At 36.2% G+C, this 17,645-nt stretch overlaps 2 protein-coding genes across 4 annotated transcripts; both read left to right on the forward strand.

The window, feature by feature from the left end:
- Positions 1-1,156: 1,156 nt before the first annotated feature.
- LOC109002484 (ceramide kinase) lies at positions 1,157-11,821 on the forward strand. 3 transcript variants are annotated; one of them, XM_035692972.1, is made up of 12 exons: positions 1,157-1,826; positions 4,847-5,002; positions 5,091-5,258; positions 6,583-6,675; positions 7,210-7,302; positions 7,856-8,087; positions 8,436-8,523; positions 9,284-9,433; positions 9,741-9,842; positions 10,212-10,644; positions 10,954-11,020; positions 11,102-11,211. In XM_035692972.1, exons 1-11 carry the CDS (start codon positions 1,629-1,631, stop codon positions 10,999-11,001), a joined length of 1,761 nt encoding a protein of 586 aa, XP_035548865.1. In that variant the 5' UTR covers positions 1,157-1,628; the 3' UTR covers positions 11,002-11,020; positions 11,102-11,211. The 3 variants fall into 3 exon arrangements, with proteins under 3 accessions (XP_035548865.1, XP_018835800.1, XP_018835801.1); XM_018980255.2 differs by having other exon boundaries at positions 1,158-1,826; positions 10,212-10,592; positions 11,102-11,821; XM_018980256.2 differs by having other exon boundaries at positions 1,158-1,826; positions 8,439-8,523; positions 10,212-10,592; positions 11,102-11,821.
- Positions 11,822-12,479: 658 nt separating this feature from the next.
- Positions 12,480-16,469, forward strand: LOC118343778 (derlin-1.1-like). The gene is made up of 7 exons (XM_035692973.1): positions 12,480-12,599; positions 13,077-13,212; positions 13,308-13,381; positions 13,983-14,076; positions 14,293-14,421; positions 15,558-15,718; positions 16,024-16,469. The coding sequence occupies exons 1-7, from the start codon at positions 12,583-12,585 to the stop codon at positions 16,271-16,273; spliced, it is 861 nt and encodes a 286-aa protein (XP_035548866.1). The 5' UTR covers positions 12,480-12,582; the 3' UTR covers positions 16,274-16,469.
- Positions 16,470-17,645: the final 1,176 nt, after the last annotated feature.

Here is a 17,645-nt window from a genome sequence, read left to right on the forward strand (position 1 = left end):
TTTTTTTTTTTTTTTTTACTGCCTTTTTAAACTGCTCTCTGTTTGGTTTGAAATAGGTTAAAATGGATGAAATAAAATAAAACTGTGGAGTCTTTTCAAAGTTTCAATACCGGTGTATTAATAATGTGCACTGTGCACCTTCATTCAACAATTTACAACATATTTTCCAAGTATAGGACGTTAGAAACTATCGAGAGACTGAATTGTAATTACCAAACAAAATCATGTCGCAAGTAGTGAAAATATTTTCAAAGCACGCCGTTTTAGGTTGCGTTTGGATGTTGAAGTGAGTTGAATTGAGTTGAGTTGAGATAATAAAATATTGTTAGAATATTATTTATTATTATTATTATTATTTTAGGATTTGAAAAAGTTGAATTGTTTATTATATTTTGTGTTGAAATTTAAAAAAGTTGTAATGATGAGTTGAAATGAATTGAGAGGAGTTGTGATTCCAAACGAAGCCTTAAAGCCAGTACGATAAGAATCTGGACGCATTCAATCTAGGTACTAAAGTCTATCACATTTTAAAAGTCTTATCACATTATCTAGGTACTCAGATCATTCACAGTGGTATTTTATTTTTTAAAATATATCACTAAATTTCATCTTTTTATTTTTTATATTAATTTTTATAATATATTATACATTAATTTATCTATTTTTTTTCATATTATTTAAATAATATTTTGCATTCTTTTTAAACATTTTTTTTTATCAATAAATTTGTAATATCCATATATTTTTTTTATATTTGCAATATATGATGAACAACAAAAAAATTTGTATTGAAATGTAAAAGTAAAAGGAATTGAGGGAATAAATGAAATATAAATAATTAAAAAATTATTTGAAGGATGAGCAGTACCCGCTACATATAATGGGTTATTGTAATAATTTGTATTTTACATATTCTTTTACATAATCAGATAGAACTCATTTTATGAATAATTCTTCAAATAATTTATATTTTTTGTATAATACAGAAGCATCGAGAATGCTCCAAGTTAAATTTTAGAGATCAAGATTCAACTTTACTATTACACCCTTTTATGTCATAGTTATACTTTAATTTTTTCTACGCAAACATAGAAGAATTAAAACGAGAGAGGTACAGTTTTTAATATTTCTATTTCAGCAAAGCATTGCTCGAGTTGAAATATCGGAATAAAGTAATTCTATGAAGCCCGTATCTTTTTGGGTATCTTTAGAAGAGTTTGAGATTTGATCCCCTGTCCAAGACCCCTAATCTTGTCCATGGGACACGGGGAGGGAGATGCCAGCGGGCTAAAGGTCTGCTAGCAGTTACATCTTACATGATATTTTATGGTTCGGATCAATAAACAAGTTCCATAGCCATACGCATACAATTCCCGAAATAGAGGAGAAAGGTAGATGCTTTTTTACCTCCTCGCCAAGGTCGCGTAATCTAGGACATGGGGAAAGAACTTCACACCTGAAACCATACACTTTTGTCACGTAGAAGATCAAGAATCATGACAAGACATCTTGGGCGCGTGTCAGTTTTGATTTCGAGTCGGAGATAGACGGTATTCGGGTATTGTAGGAGGAAAACGACCCCAATAAGAAGAATCAACGGTTCGCGTAGGAATTCTTCAATCTGGCAAATGGAGAGAAACATAGATGATGGTATTGCAGTTAAAGGAGAGAATCCAGCGGCACTTGCAGTTGCAGATGCAGAGGTTGATGGCAAAGCCCAATCGTCGGCTCTGAGCTCGACCCTCTTCCTGGATCATGTTGGCCAGGTCATTCTGACCTTCAATTCAGATGGCTTGTCTTGGAGCTTGGTCCAGTCCTTCAATAATGTAGCTTCTTTGTCCCTTATCTCTCTCTCTCTCTAAATAATTTGTCGCTTCATATTATTTTTCTACTTCTATCAACCGCACGGTTTTAAGTTATTTCTGATACATTTTTGTGAGCATTTGGGTGATGTTTTGTTGGGTCGGGTGGACTAATTCTGTCCTCTTCTCTAGTTATTACGCTTTTGTCTAATACGATTGTATTTGGGTGTTTGGCTGCAACTGGCCTTCCTGACGTCTAGGGGAGACTTGAAAATTTGAAATATCCGACTTCTAATTCTATGGACGTTTAACATAGAGACCTGTGTCGAGATTAACTGTTTGGTTTCTCCAGCATGGTTTTGAATATATATGATACGCATTGGTAAGGTTTCCTAGTGAGCCCAATGCCATGCCTCGAAGCTTCCTCACGAGACTTATGTAGGCTCAAAGTAATGGTTGGACGTTGAGTTGCTGTTTTATTGAGCTGGATTTCGTGTCTTAAGGGCAGGACTTGAAGTTTGGTACAACTAGCTAGGTTATCATGCTTTATGTATGTATGAAATATGGCACGTCAAACTTATAAAATCAAAAAGTATGGCACGTCAAGTAGTGTTCTCTTGATAATGTCATGTTCACTACAATAAACTCAAGATGATCAAGTAGAACATCACTTCACCATTTCTTGAGGGCCAATTTGGAGTTATTGCACTCTAATCTTCCATCATATCACGGGCGTTAGGTATATGGGATACCGTGATTGAGAAAATAGAACGAAGATTAGCAGGGTGGAAGAGACTGTATCTATCGAAAGGAGGCCGGGTGACCCTTATCAATAGCACTCTTTCTAACTTACCAACATATTTTCTGTCTTTATTTCCAATTCCAACTTGTGTGGCGGCGAGAATTGAAAAACTATATCGTGACTTTCTATAGAGTGGACTGGGAGAGGAATTCAAGTTCCACCTGGTCAGTTGGGATAAGGTGTGCAAACCAATTTCCTCAGGTGGGTTGGGGATAAAGAATTTGCGAACATTTAACCGGGCACTTCTTGGGAAATGGCTTTGGAGGTACACTATGGAACCGGAAGCTCTCTGGAAAATTATGGTGGATTGCAAATATGGCAGGGTATGGGGGGGCTGGTGCTCTAGTGAAGGGAATGGATCTCATGGTGTGGGGATATGGAAACACATAAGACGAGGGTGGGGGGTGTTTTCTCGATATACTAACTTTAGGGTGGGGGAGGGTACTCGTATAAAATTTTGGAGGGATATTTGGTGTGGGGAAGAGGCACTGATGGACTCGTTCCCTATGGTTTTCCGAGTGGCAAGTGACCAAGAAGCTTCAGTGGCGAACCTCATGGTTCGTTCTGGGGATCAAATTCATTGGAATATACTCTTTAATAGAGCAGCTCAAGACTGGGAAATAGACAGTTTTGAGGCTTTTTTCAGATTAGTGTATAATATGAAGCCGAATGGAAGATGTGGTGATAAGCTGTGGTGGACACCAGCAGGTAAGGGTATCTTCTCGGTGCGTTCCTTCTATAAATCCCTTACCGTACTTCCGAACACCCATTTCCCTTGGAAAAAATTGTGGAGGAATAAGGCACCCCCTAAGGCACTTTTCTTCACTTGGACAGCGGCCCTGGGTAAGATTTTGACTACTGACAATTTAAGAAAGCGTAGGGTCATTATTCAGGATTGGTGTTGTATGTGCAAGAAAGCGGGGGAGACAGTGGATCATCTTTTGTTACATTGTGAGACAGCTAGTGCCGTGTGGAGCGAAGTGTTCAGTCGCATAGGTTTAAACTGGGTGATGCCGGCTACTGTGGTGGAATTATTGGCTAGTTGGGTAATACCAGATGGATCCCCACAAATCAAAGCTGTATGGAAGATGGTTCCTAGCTGCATTATGTGGTGTATATGGCGAGAGCGTAATGAACGGACATTCGAAGATAAGGAGCGGACCTTAGAGAAGCTTCGAGTTTTATTTTTTCGTACTTTACTGCTTTGGGCTATAGCTGTAGATTTTAATGGCCTAAATGTACATGATTTTCTTGTTTCTTTTACAGCAACTTAGATAGGCCTTAACTCTAGTATAACTCCTTATATACTTGGGTTATGCCTATTCTTATTTATACTATCGTTTACTTATAAAAAAAAAAAAATCTTCCATCAGATGGAATGGAAGATAACTGTGCCTTCTAATAAAGGAAGCTATGGGGTTCGTTCATTCTAATGCTTCTTAGATGCTTGATAGCGGTTGAATTTCCGTCGAACAATATTTGGCATATAAAACTGACAAGGATAAGATCTTTCTTTTGATGTATGGTTCCGTGGATAGAATATTGGCAATTGATACTAAAAGAAAAACATTATGGATATATGTTGTGTGTATACGAATTATGGTGAGATGGTAGACCATCTTGTGTTGTGACGGAGAATTTTGGTTGCCAGCTTCATCTTTGTTTGGTGTGCATTGGTTGATGCCCAAGACTGTTTCATACTTTGAGCAATGTACAATGTGATTCTTTCTTTGATTTCTTTGTTCTTTTGATGTTTTTTGAGAATCTTCATTTTTTATCCTTTTTAGTAGATTTTTTGTTACTTACTAAAAAAAACCTCATTTTTTCGTCATTTATAAAAATCTCCTTAGTTGGCATTATCATCTTCCAATAAATGGATTTGGTAAGGGGTGTGACAAAATAAAGAAAGCCCAAGTCACATCTGGGCCTATATTTTAAAAAGACAAGTCAAAGTTACAATTTGAGCCCCTATAATTATGGCAAGAACTTCTTACTCCCGGACAATATGGAATTCTGTCCACCACCCTCATTATCCTCAATCCGGGGTATTACAGTCTGAATATTTTTTCATAGATTTTTGTTTAACTCTTCTGGTTGTGTTATCACTTTACTTTTGGAAATAAACCGATCATATTATCTTATGGTTGATCGTGTGTGATACAAGTAGTTTAAGAATTGTTTTCTAACTGTCAATTACCAAGGCGATTTTTTCCTTCTTTCTTTTTATATATTTATTAAACAGGATGAGTCAAGTTGTTTGGGCGTCAAACTTGCTCCTAAAGTTGTAACTGAGATCAAATTCTCTGATGTTTATGCTGTTGAGCTAATTGACTATGGCTTGGTTCATGAATCAAATCTGCCAAATGCTGGAAAATTTCTTGTTGGTCATGACAATGAGGTTTGTTTTCATTACTATCTTTTTTGTGCACTTCAAGTCCATTTTTTGGAAATAATTTCCAGGTTGAAAATTATTTCCTTTGGTGCAGATGTACTGGTTTAAAGTGCATGGTTTCCAAAGGTCAAAATCTCAGCCTTCTCTTTGGGTCTTGGCTCAGTTCACATTTGGTCATAATGATCCACAAATGTGTCAGATGTGGGTGAATCGAATTAATGCTTCTCTGAACCTTGAAATGGGGAGACCACGAAATCTTCTGGTGTGTTCTTTGAATTGTTCAGTGTGTTTTTATTTTGGTTCTTTGGATCTTGGGGAAATTGCAATTTACCTCCTTGTGCTATATCTTAATTACAATTCTTTTGGTCTCTTTTAAAAATTGTTGTAAAATGTTGTTAAACCTCCCTATACTTTAAGTTTGAATTAAAACCATTACATTATGGAGAGGTTTGGATTCAAAATCCACCTTAACTCATCTCAATTAATCTCATCTCATCTCATCATTACAATTTTTTCAAATTTTCACACAAAATATAATAAACAATTCAACTTTTTCAAATTCCAAAACAACTTTTCCAAATTCCCACACCAAATATAATAAATAATTCAACTTTTATTCTACTATTTACAAACCATCTCAACTCAAATCTGAATTCAAACCTCTCCTATATGTCTATATTTGCTGCTCCTATTCACATGAGAGCCTATCTTTTGATTCCACATCTTCATGTAATTTGTACCCTCAATGTGATGAATCTATTTGTTGTCGAAGTTAAGTAGAAAAAATTATAATGAAAGGTTGAGATAGAGTGGGAGGAAGGAATGGTTGGTGGCAGCCACCATAGCCACCTCTGTGGCAAGCCCTTCGAAATTGTGGATCAATGTACTGGCTATAACAAGTTCAATTATTCAACATTTAAGCTTTTTTTGTTCGTAGCAAGGTTGGCCTCATAAATTTTTGAGGAGATGATTGGGTAAAAGCAGAGACCTATGACTCAAAAATTGATGGAAATGATTGATACGATAATGAAATCCACAGATCCTTTGTCCAATCAACCACTCTACTCTGTGGCTCAACTGCTGGCTTTTTTTTTCTCAAAGTTCTTGCTCACTGACCTCAGATTCGTTGCCAATTTCCCTCTCAATTTCATAGTCAGCATTGTTTATGAGATCCCAATTTGCTTTAATCTCTCTCTCTCTCTCTCTCTCTCTCTCTCCCTCTCTCTCTATATATATATATATATATATATCGATATAACTTAAATTTATGAAGAAGAATTAATTGTGTACACTGGGTGCAAATTGTATGAAAATGTGGCCTTGATGACTGGCTTAACAAGGCATGTGGCTTTTACATGTGTGATTGTCCTTAAATTTGATGAAACATTGATATTTCGAATCAAATATACGGTATGGGCAGGTTTAGTGTCACTTTCCAAAAACAGAGGGAGTTAAACTGTAATTAGGATACGACAAGGAGGTAAATTGTGAATTTTTCCTTGAATCTAATTGTCTTATGGTAGGTTGCTCAAAATGGACAGAGCGTGGTGGTAAAGTTTTTCCAGGTTTTTCTTCTGATTTGCTAGGTTTTTGTTCATCCAAGGAGTGGGAAAGGGAGTGGCTGTAGAACCTGGGAAACCGTGGCACCTATATTCTCACGCGCTAAAGTCAAAACAAAGGTACTCTCACCATACTGGATGGCTCTGTAAATAAATATTTTTGACTGACAATTACTCATTTTGTTCTAATACCTACGAGTTAGATTCACAACATAGTGTGAAGATATTATTTTATGCTTCTTTAGGTTGTTTCTATTATGTAATACTACTTATCAGAAAAAATGTAATGCAATGCCTTATGTAAAAGTGCATTAGATGTTTTTCTCTCTTTTATTTGGCTTATTGTCTTTCTTTTGTTACTGTTAATTTTCTCGGACTGAATTTTTGGCTAAATGGTGGTCAGTTCAGCATGAGAATTGTACTTCAGGCACTGTCTTCTAGGCTATTTTGTTACTTTAATTTTTATGTTTGAAGTCTCATCATCCGTGAAACCAGTGATTGAAAGGGCGAAAATGGCATTATTATTTTTTATTTGCTCTTGATTGGAATGAAGATTGCACTCATTTTGAATTACAAAGGTCCCGAGGAACACATTTAATTGAGGTAAATTTGATTAATATCTTCTTGAGTAGTTATTTTTAATTCCTTTATCAGGTCACTGTGACACAGAGGGCAGGACAGGCATTTCATGTGATGGCTTCTACTTCGAACCAGGAGCTATACTCATATGATGGTGTTGTAGCTGTTGTAAGTAATGAGATCTCTTCACATGATTTTTGCCTTATGGTTGTAGTAACCAGTAAACTTTGAACTATTCAGTTGATCAGCTATAGGGAGCTAGTAATGCGCATCAACTTCCTCCAGGGCATAGTAGGAGTTGTGTGCATATGTATGTTTCAGGTTCCATACCATATGATTAGTAGCTTTATGCTACCAGATGAACTGAGTTAGGGACTTTTACTGCATATCGTTCCAGCTGCTTAGTAGTTTGATTATATTATGTATAAATGATACCTATAAAAAATATGTATAAATGGTGGGCATGCCTTTCAAAATGAAAAAAGGAGATTATATGTCCGAACACAGAGGGATTTAAACTTGAGTTAGGAATACCTATTCTCAACTTTGATCAAGGGAGGAAAAAGAGAAGCTTTTTTAAAATATGGCAACTGGTGGGATACTATTAATATCTTGGGTTTCATAAATTAGTCTATGTTGGCATGCACGTGCGTGTTTATTGTTCATATGGGTTAAGCTCGTTCTATTTAGTTATTGGAGTATTCAATTGACTTGATTTCAGGGTGGTGATGGTTTCTTCAACGAAATCCTTAATGGGTTTCTTTCTTCAAGGCATAAAGCTCCTTACCCACCAAGCCCAACAGATATTATTCATTCTGCTGATGGAAATGGCAGTTCCTTGATTCATCATGGTTCAAGTGGAACAGTTGCTGAGACTAGTTATCAAAAAGAAGATGAGTCACCTCTTCTCTCAAGTACAATGCAACAAAATGGATCAGGATTTGCAAATTTCAGTACGTACACAATAACCTGTTTTCCAGACAACCCATGTTGATTTGATTGCCATCATAATTGGTGGTTATCTATTTTTCAAAAAGTAAACAAATAATTGGTGGTTATGAGATATATCACTAAGTCTATCTAAAATTAAAGGAACTGAAGTTCTTGCAGCATTGGTTAGTTTATTATATCTCTATGATTATATATTAGTATGCTGAAAATGGTTGCTGAGCACCGCGCACCCCCCCATCCCCCCAACCTCAACACCCAACAGTGGTATTCTTTTCTTTGAACTTACCTTTTGTCCATCATCTAAATCCCAATTTACTGATAACTGATTTTCTCTTGTTGCGAGGATTCAGCAGACCAAGATCGTGACTTTCCCTTCTCTGAAGAACAGTTTAGATTTGGAATCATTCCTGCAGGTTCAACTGATGCCATTGTGATGTGGTATCTTATTTCCTAATTATATATTTTCCAAGCTATTTTTTTTTTCTTTTTAATAAAGAGAAAAAAGAAATTTCATATATAAGTCTAGTTCAGTACATTATCGTGCAGTTCTTATCGATGCATTTGTGTTTTATGGCTTATCAACTTTTGTGTTACTCCAGTTTTATCTTTTCTATATAATACATGGCTCACACCTCAAGGCTCAGATTACACTTGAAGAATGTTCTGTTACACACCTCATCCACCCCCCCCCCCCCCCCCCCACCACGTCTTTCCCCCTTTTTCTTTCAATATTTTGCTAAAACTATACAATTAGCTAAGCTCATTAGCATTTTACAAAAACTCCATAATCTTTCCCCTATATGTTTTAAGGATTTAATAATGCTATGAACATTCAGAGTAACTACTTGTCCTACATTGTTTTAGGCGCCAAGATGTAGGAGAATGATTTACTAATCTTTTGATGTCAAGCCTAAACTCATTGACGATGGTGGGGGCTTGATGGTTCACGGTTGGTTTAGTTTGTAAAGGATGATTTCATCCAATCACACAGGAAGTATATCTCTTATTAAAAAAAACACACAAGGAAAGTCTGCCTCTGTATATCGGACTGAGCAAAGCCCACTGACCTAGTTTAGTTTTAAATGTCAGTGTCTGTCAGTGGAACTTAATTTTAAATTAGTATCATTCTATCTCCTGTCTTTGACTTGGTTGATATAATTGTTTTATTAAAGCAGTGTATTGGGCTTCTCTTTTGCAGTACCACTGGAACTCGAGATCCCATAACATCAGCATTGCACATTGTACTAGGTAAAAGGGTATGCCTTGATGTAGCTCAAGTTGTAAGATGGAAAACAACCTCTGCATCAAAACTTGATCCTTGTGTGCGATATGCAGCTTCTTTCGCCGGGTACTGTCTCATTATTTCCGATGTGGTATTTCTAACTGGATGTCAAATTTTCTTTTTAGTAAAAAGACAACATTACACAATTATCCCTAAGAATTTACTTGCATTTTCGTGCATTTCTGGTTGATTAATGGACATTGAACCGTTGGTAAGAGGGGTATTATTTGATACGATATACTGTCTTATTGAGGGCTGCGTGTAATGGGAAGAGTCTCCCTCCATTATGCTTGTGCATTTTATACCATACCATTTAATATTATGTTTATGGGATGCTCTCTCCTAAGTCCATCCGTTCAATATATGCTATTAGGTATGGGTTTTATGGAGATGTCATAACTGAGAGTGAAAAATACCGCTGGATGGGCCCCAAACGTTATGATTATGCAGGAACAAAAGTGTTTCTGAGGCACAGGTACATCTGAATAAAATTTAGCTTCCACTGTCAGTTGCTTAAACTTTTCAACATTGATTCTGTCGACTTTTATCTTTTGTTGTATTTGAAACCAACTTTCAGTTTGCTTCCCATTTTTGGTTTTGTGAATCAAATAATAAACAAAGCAAAAAATCCGAAACAGAGCAGTGGTAGTCTTCAATTGCTATTTGTGTGTGTAGTGTGTAGTGTGTAGTGTAGTGTGAGTTTTTGTTACTTGTTGCTTACTCTCCTGGGTTTGATGTGGGACCCAAATCCAACATATTATTTTTTCCAATATTTGTTACTTTGATGATAGCTACTGATGCAAATGGTGCTAAAGGGTGATTTCTGATCTATGATATTATCCAGGTCATATGAGGCAGAAGTAGCTTACTTAGAAGTCAAATCGGGGGAAACAAATTCAACTTCTGGCAGAGGTCACGCGAGTAGTAGCATACGAGCATTGTGGAGTCCAAATAAATCTGAAAGAGTGGTTTGTCGTGTAAATTGTGCCATTTGTAATGACAAACCAATTCATGTATCTATGGAAGATTCCCAAGCTACAACTTACTCACGACCAGAAGAAACAAGATGGTTGAGATCCAAAGGCCGTTTTCTTAGCATTGGTGCTGCTGTAATCTCTTGCCGAAATGAAAGAGCACCAGATGGTTTGGTGGCTGATGCACACCTTTCGGACGGTTTCCTGAACCTCATATTGATTAAAGACTGCCCTCATGCTTTGTATCTATGGTATGTTGAGAAATTGATAACATCCTTGTTCGTCCTCCCCAAACCCAAAAAAGTAAGGGTAATGCAGAAATCACTATTTCGTTTTAATAACTTTTACTGAGAACTTCAACAGCTTTGTAGTAATTCATTTTCATATGCTTATCCTAGTCACTTGTAAGAACTTCCACTGTCCTTGGGTAACATTGTAATTGGGCCATGTTATCCTCGCAAGTCATCTCTATGAAGCTGGCTTTGATGCTATTATGAAGTTTTCCTCTACTTATGTTACTGTCTACCCTACATTGATTAAGTTTTTGCTTAGCTTTTATCCTAGAAGACTTCCATTCTAGAACCTAATGTCATGTTTGAACAATACATACAGGCACCTTACCCAACTTGCAAGGAGAGGTGGAACTCCTCTGAACTTTAAGTTTGTTGAACATCATAAGGTATGTTCTATACTGGTTTCATTTTTTTAGTGTGTGTTTTGGGAATATCTCTTCCATTACTATTTATTTTGTTGTGCGCAGACAACAGCTTTTGTGTTTACTTCTTTTGGCACTGAGAGCGTTTGGAATTTGGATGGTGAGCCCTTCCAAGCACACCAACTCTCAGCACAAGTATTTAGAGGCCTTGTTAGTTTATTTGCATCCGGTCCCGAAGTTTAACAGAAGACCTCGCAAAAGGGCTTCTTAAAGAAGATCTTGCTTATGCCTATATATTACCAGTCGCTTTGTGATCAAGTTATTCGATCAATATGGCTTCGTACAAATGGTGACAATTAGCAGACATTTCAGGGGGCCCTGTTTTGAGAGAGGCAGATTAAACCTGCACCGGTGATGTATTACTTTGAAAGGAAGTAGGGTGGGAGAAAAAGGAGTCATGCAATGCTGATGGCCAAACTTTCTTTCTCAGAAGTCGTCCATAATTTGCAAAATAGGTGTTAGATTGAGAAGCTAATGTGATGATAAATGAGGGAAAAAATGGGCCAAGTCAGAAAGTTAATGGCAAGCTTTCTTGTGAGCTAATTTTTTTTTGTCTTTCACTAACCTCATTCTTTCTATTTTGTAATGCAAATTCGCATCAATTGTCATCTTTCTTGCTCCATACCATCTATCAGCCTTTTGTTTATAGAAATGAAAATATATGTTTGGACCGATCAAGTCTAGATTGTTAATGTAAAATATTGAGCCAAAACTCTATTATCGAAGGGCAAATAAATTTGTACCAAAACCGAGGAATCATATTTCGTAATTTGTGGTGCATTCTTCACTTTTCTTATGGTCTGCTTCAAATACTAGAAAGAATTTTGGATGCACAGTAACTCAAAGTGTAGGTTGGAATATTCTTTAGCTGAAGTTGTGTCTAAAATATGGCAACATTTTGATACGTCAAAGCAGCCAATCACCTTCGGCAACTATGTATGTGAGACAGTCAGAGAGAGACAGAGAGAGAAGATGTGATTGGAACAGAGATGCATTGTTGCGGATAAAAAAGAATAGAGATTCAGAGTTGACTTGGATATAAAATTGTTATGAACCTGGTAGACTTATTCTTGAAAACTGGCTTACAAGATAAGGATTTTTAAGGATTTACAAATTATTAATCAATCTCATACTTAGTCGACGTAGGATGGTAACAAAAATCCATAACAAAAGACATATCAAATGTATAGCCCAAGGCGTGCCGTATGGAGAGACATTAAAAATTAAATGTATAGCGTCTATTACACGCGGACTTTGAACGTGACACGAAGAAAATCCAAATGTTGACCATAAATTTTCCAAGCGCATAGAAATCGTCGTCCAATGGAAGAATTGGAAGTTGGAAGACTTTCTGCCCCATTCATTGGGATGACCCCAAAGTTTTCCCTTCGGAATTTCCAATGGCTAATGGTTTTTAATCTTTGGTCCAAATGCATATTCATTGCATCTGTTGTTACGCATGAGTCCTTGCAACACCACCTTTAAGACCAAACCACCACCATCACGTATCTAAACCATTCTGTGCAATGTCTACACCAGCAGAGTAATCTCTCTCTCTCTCTCTCTCTCTCTCAGGCATGCAAAAACAAACACTTTCGAATGGCCACATCCTTAAATTGGCTCTTGGTTGATTTGCTAGTTGAATGTTACGCAACCCTTTCTTGGTTATTTGTCTGACTTCTAATTGGTGTTTTTTTGGGGGGCTGTGTGTTTGTGTATATAGATGGGCATCTGCTACTTTTTTTGAGTTACTGTAAAAATCTTAACTTTATTCCTTTTTCCTTTAATCTTCGTGTTTTTTTTTTCAATTTATAGTTATAAAATCACCTACTGGATTTACAGAAAATTCCAGTTAGGCTTTCCTTCACATGTTGCAGGTTCTATCTTAGTTGGTTACTTTTGTTTCTGATCGTTGACTTTTGGACCCATTAAGAAGGATTTAGTCAGATCATTATTGATGAAATGCTATAATCTTTTTTGTTGCTTGAAGAAACTGATTTCCTCCAATCAAATTGTTCAGATACTATCGATCTCTTCCACCTGTGTGCAAGACCTATGGAGTGGCCTGCTTGATGACCACATCGGCATTCTATCTGGGACTTTTCAAATATCACAGCATATCATTAGAATATGATCTCGTACTAAAACATTTTCAGGTAATTAGTTGCCAATTTGCAGAAATCCAAGAGCTCAACTTCATTACTGCTCATTGGATTGTGAAAAACCACCATTTGTTCATACTCATGCGCAGGTTTGGAGGCTTATCACGAATTTCTTCTTTCTTGGGCCATTTTCGATTCCCTTCGCATTTCGGCTGATAATAATGTAAGATATCTAACTCTGTCTACCCTCTGGAATCATATCAAATATATATGATTCATTTTCGTGAACGAGCTAGGAGGAAAAAAAAAGAAATAATTTGTACAAACTTTAAATAGACAAGTTTCATACAAGTCTTTATAAAAAAGTAGATCTCACGTTAAAAAAGTGTAAATAAAATTATTTTTTATTAATAAAACCCATTATTTTATAAAATACTTGTACGATACTTAACTATTTAAAACTTGAATCTAACATTATTTGAAAAAAAAACCTTTGGATGAACCATGGGCGATTAAAAAAATTTCCAACCCTTAAGACTCTGAAGAGGCTAGTCCATGATCACTTCGAGTTGGACCTATCAGCCCAAGCATCGAATCCATAACTCAAGTCTCGTTGAAAATTTATCAAATAATCGCAACAGATTCTTGTCAAATTGAGTTATGGTCCCATAAACACAAGCAAGCTCCACACAAAGGCCCAACAATAAGCATGCATATCTTTTTTTTAATCACTATAATTTGGTTGTAAAAATAGCAAAAAAGGTTGTATAAATATCATTATTCAAAAACTTGAGGCACTTTAATTATCACGTTGATTTTCATAGAGCGAAATATGGTGTTGCACTCGAGAGAGGACCCTTCGACAAGAGAACGGCAGACTTTGTATGGATGCTGATCTTCGGAGCGCTATCACTTCTAGTAAGTCATAGCAATCATCTATACATGCATGCATGATTTCTTTCTCTTTTTTTCGTCCAATAACATTTACTTAACCATTCTCTCGGCCAAACGCAACCTTAACGAGTATCTTCCTGAACTATTTACGTACTCAGAATTAAGTAAAACAGAACATATATACTAAGAAGATAGCATGAAAATAACGACATTAATGGTACTGTTACTTGATCTTATTAGGTGATAGCTGCTGTTCCATATCTTTCGTCTCGATTCTTGGGAAGTTCCTTAGTATTTATGATGGTCTATGTCTGGGGCCGTGAGTTCCCCAACGCGCGCATAAGCATCTATGGTGTTGTTTCATTGAAGGTAATGAATTATGCTATTATGCTTTTATCTTCTACCAGCTGCTGTGTTTTTAGTTTTACCACTTTTCTTTGTTCGTGGAATAATATGTAGTACTCCTTGTGTTTGTTTTGCTGTACATAGGCTTTGTCTTTGAAATCAGGCCTCTTTGTTTTTCATAGCCTTTGATGTGGGTCTACTCATCATGTCGTTTGTTCATACAGATCAAAATAGCTTTAGGATTATCTTGAACTTCCCTTTTAAGCTTCAGCTAGCACCCTTAAAATCTTCAACTTCCTCTCAACTATTCCTGGCCTACATAATTATTAGCCAAATAGCTACGTACATTTAACATCTTATATAATTATCCAGCTCTGCCTTTCTCTCTCTCCTTCTCTTTTCAGGGAAAAAAAAGACACAAAAATTGTCAATTTTGGCAATTACCCTCCCAAACTTATATCAAAAGTTTACAATAAATATGTCCCATTTTCCCTAAAAAGAAAAATTACACCAAAAATTCTTAAAAATAAAATAAAAAATACTAGTCCTAGTTAATTAAACAATTTTAAATTTGTTTAAAAAATAAAATAATATTTTTAAAAAATATATATAAAATAGAATATTTTATCTTCTTTTTCTGTTTGGTTTTTTTTTTTTTTTTTAAAGGATCTTTATGTCAAATTTAGAGGGGTACATTGAATTATTAAAGTACCAATTGGTACTTTAAGTAGGTGATTGTCGAAACTAATTCGTACTTGTGATTGCAAATCGGGTGATAGTTTAATGAGAGGTGTTTGTGCATATATATTATCTTTAATTTTTTTTCTTATTTTCTTTTTTGTCTAAACCAATCTAGTTTTGAATGCAATCTTAGAAGTATATATTAAGATTATGTCATATCACTTATTTTTCATTAATCATAACAATTATATCTTGACTCTTTTGTTTCAAATTGGAGGATTAAATGAGAAATTAACTTTGATAATTTAGTTATTACGCTATATATATATATAAAGGGAAAAAAAAAAAGAAAAAAAAAAGTGGTACTTCAAGAAGATATAAAAGCGTGGATGTTTTCATATAAAATCCACAAAATGCAAAGATTAATCTCAGTGGCTTATTTTAATTAATTTCTTTTTGATTGATTATCCTACGTACAGGGATTCTATCTTCCATGGGCAATGCTAGCACTGGACTTGATATTCGGAAATCCTTTGATGCCAGACTTGCTAGGGATAGCTGTGGGACATTTGCATTACTTCCTAACAGTGCTTCATCCTCTTTCCGGGGGAAAGTTCATCTTGAAGACTCCTCTCTGGGTGTATCCTTTCTCCTTTCTAGTTTCGCAATGCATGCATGCATGCATTAACCTTCACCTCAAAAAGCTCTTAAACCCATGATCATTTTCGAAGTTTTTTGTGCACTAATTTTCCTGGTAGCTAGATTCTAGGACAAATCACGAGTTCCTCAAACAAGTGGAGGATTTCACCAACCCGGCCAGTAATATATATACCAGTAGTACTGTGTTTGGGTCAAGGGACATCGATCATTAGTGTTTTTATAACATGATCAAAATTAGTACTTTGTTCCTGAAAATGATTTTGTTTTCCTAAACAAAATTTCCAGTCACAAACTAGTTGCATTTTGGGGTGAGGGAACACAAATAAATTCCCCTGTGCAGCGTGATCCCTCAGCCAGTATTGCATTCCGGGGAAGAAGCTACCGTCTAAATGGATCTCGAACAAGCAGAAGCAGTAGTAGTACTGCTACAGATCAGGCAGGCACAGACAGTTCTGCACAGCAACCGGCCGGCCGAGGCGATGGATCAGTTGCTTTCCGAGGCAGAAGCTATCGTCTCAATGGGCGTCAGATGTAATCAATCTTCATTGGTAATTCACAAAACCAAATCCTGAAATTATTGCGTTAGTGTTTGGGAAGATGCATTTCTTTGTCATATATTTTAGTTTCTCAACATTAATGACAACTTACATCTCGTTGTATTAATTCCACGGCTTTGTGTACGTTATAAGTGAATCGCAAAGAAAAATGATATATGGAAGCCACTGTTTATAGAAGCCAATTTTGCACACATTAAGTGTCAAAATATACACCACATATTTGAGAGGGAAAACGAGAGAGAGAGCAGTGATGAGAGATAGAGCACAGATGAGAGATGAGAGAGAGAGAGAACGAGCAGAGATGAGAGAGAGAACGAGCGAGAGAGAGCAGAGAGAGGAGAGAGAGAGCAGTGATGAGAGATAGAGAGCGCAGATGAGAGAGAGAGCGCAGATGAGAGAGAGCGAGCGAGAGATGAGAGAGAGAGCAAGACGAGAGATGAGAGAGAGAGAGAGAGAGTGGAGATGAGAGAGAGAGCGAGACGACGAGAGAGAGACCGAGAGCAGAGATGAGAGAGAGAGAGTGGAGATGAGAGAGAGAGCGAGACGACGAGAGAGAGAGACCGAGAGCATAGATGAGAGAGAGAGCGAGCCGACGAGAGAGAGAGACCGAGAGCAGAGGAGAGAGAGAGCGAGACGAGAGAGAGAAAGACCGAGAGAAGAGGAGAGAGAGAGAGCGAGACGAGAGAGAGCGGAGACGATGAGAGGGAGAGAGAGACACTGGTGAGAGACAAGCCGAAGGAAGAAAAAAATAAAAAATAAAAAAAACAATTGGATGAGAGGCATCCACGTAGTGTGTGCATTGTGTGCACCACTACAGTGCACCACTACAGTGGATGCCGTATAGCACTACTCAATTTATATTTTATTCAATTAAAGTAATTTACTGTTTCTATGCTTTTCACCGTGTGCCCTCCTAATTCATTTCCGGTCCTTTTTCTCTAAAGTCTACGGCAGGTGGATTGAGACAGAAAATTTTTATTTTATTATTATATATTTTTTAAATTTTTATATAAAATATAATAAATAATTTAACTTTTTTAAATCTCAATTCAACTTTTTTAAATCTTAATATAATAATAATATTAAAATATAATATTTTAAACTTTTAAACAAAACATAAAATACTTATGTCATCCTCCAAACTTACCAGCCGCTTTCTCTTCCTTTCTCTTTCTTTCTCTCTTTCCGAATCGCATCGCTCTGTTAAAGAGATGAAATATTTTTGATGATTTTGTATGGATTTTAGATTAGTTTAGGTTTTGTTCAAGTTATTATCATTAAATTAATTTTTTACTAGTTTCATTAGATTAATTTTTTACTTGTTTCATTATATTAAGTTATTATGATCAT

The sequence above is a fragment of the Juglans regia genome, chromosome 8 (assembly GCF_001411555.2).
Source record: "Juglans regia cultivar Chandler chromosome 8, Walnut 2.0, whole genome shotgun sequence".
Taxonomy (NCBI): Eukaryota; Viridiplantae; Streptophyta; class Magnoliopsida; order Fagales; family Juglandaceae; genus Juglans; species Juglans regia.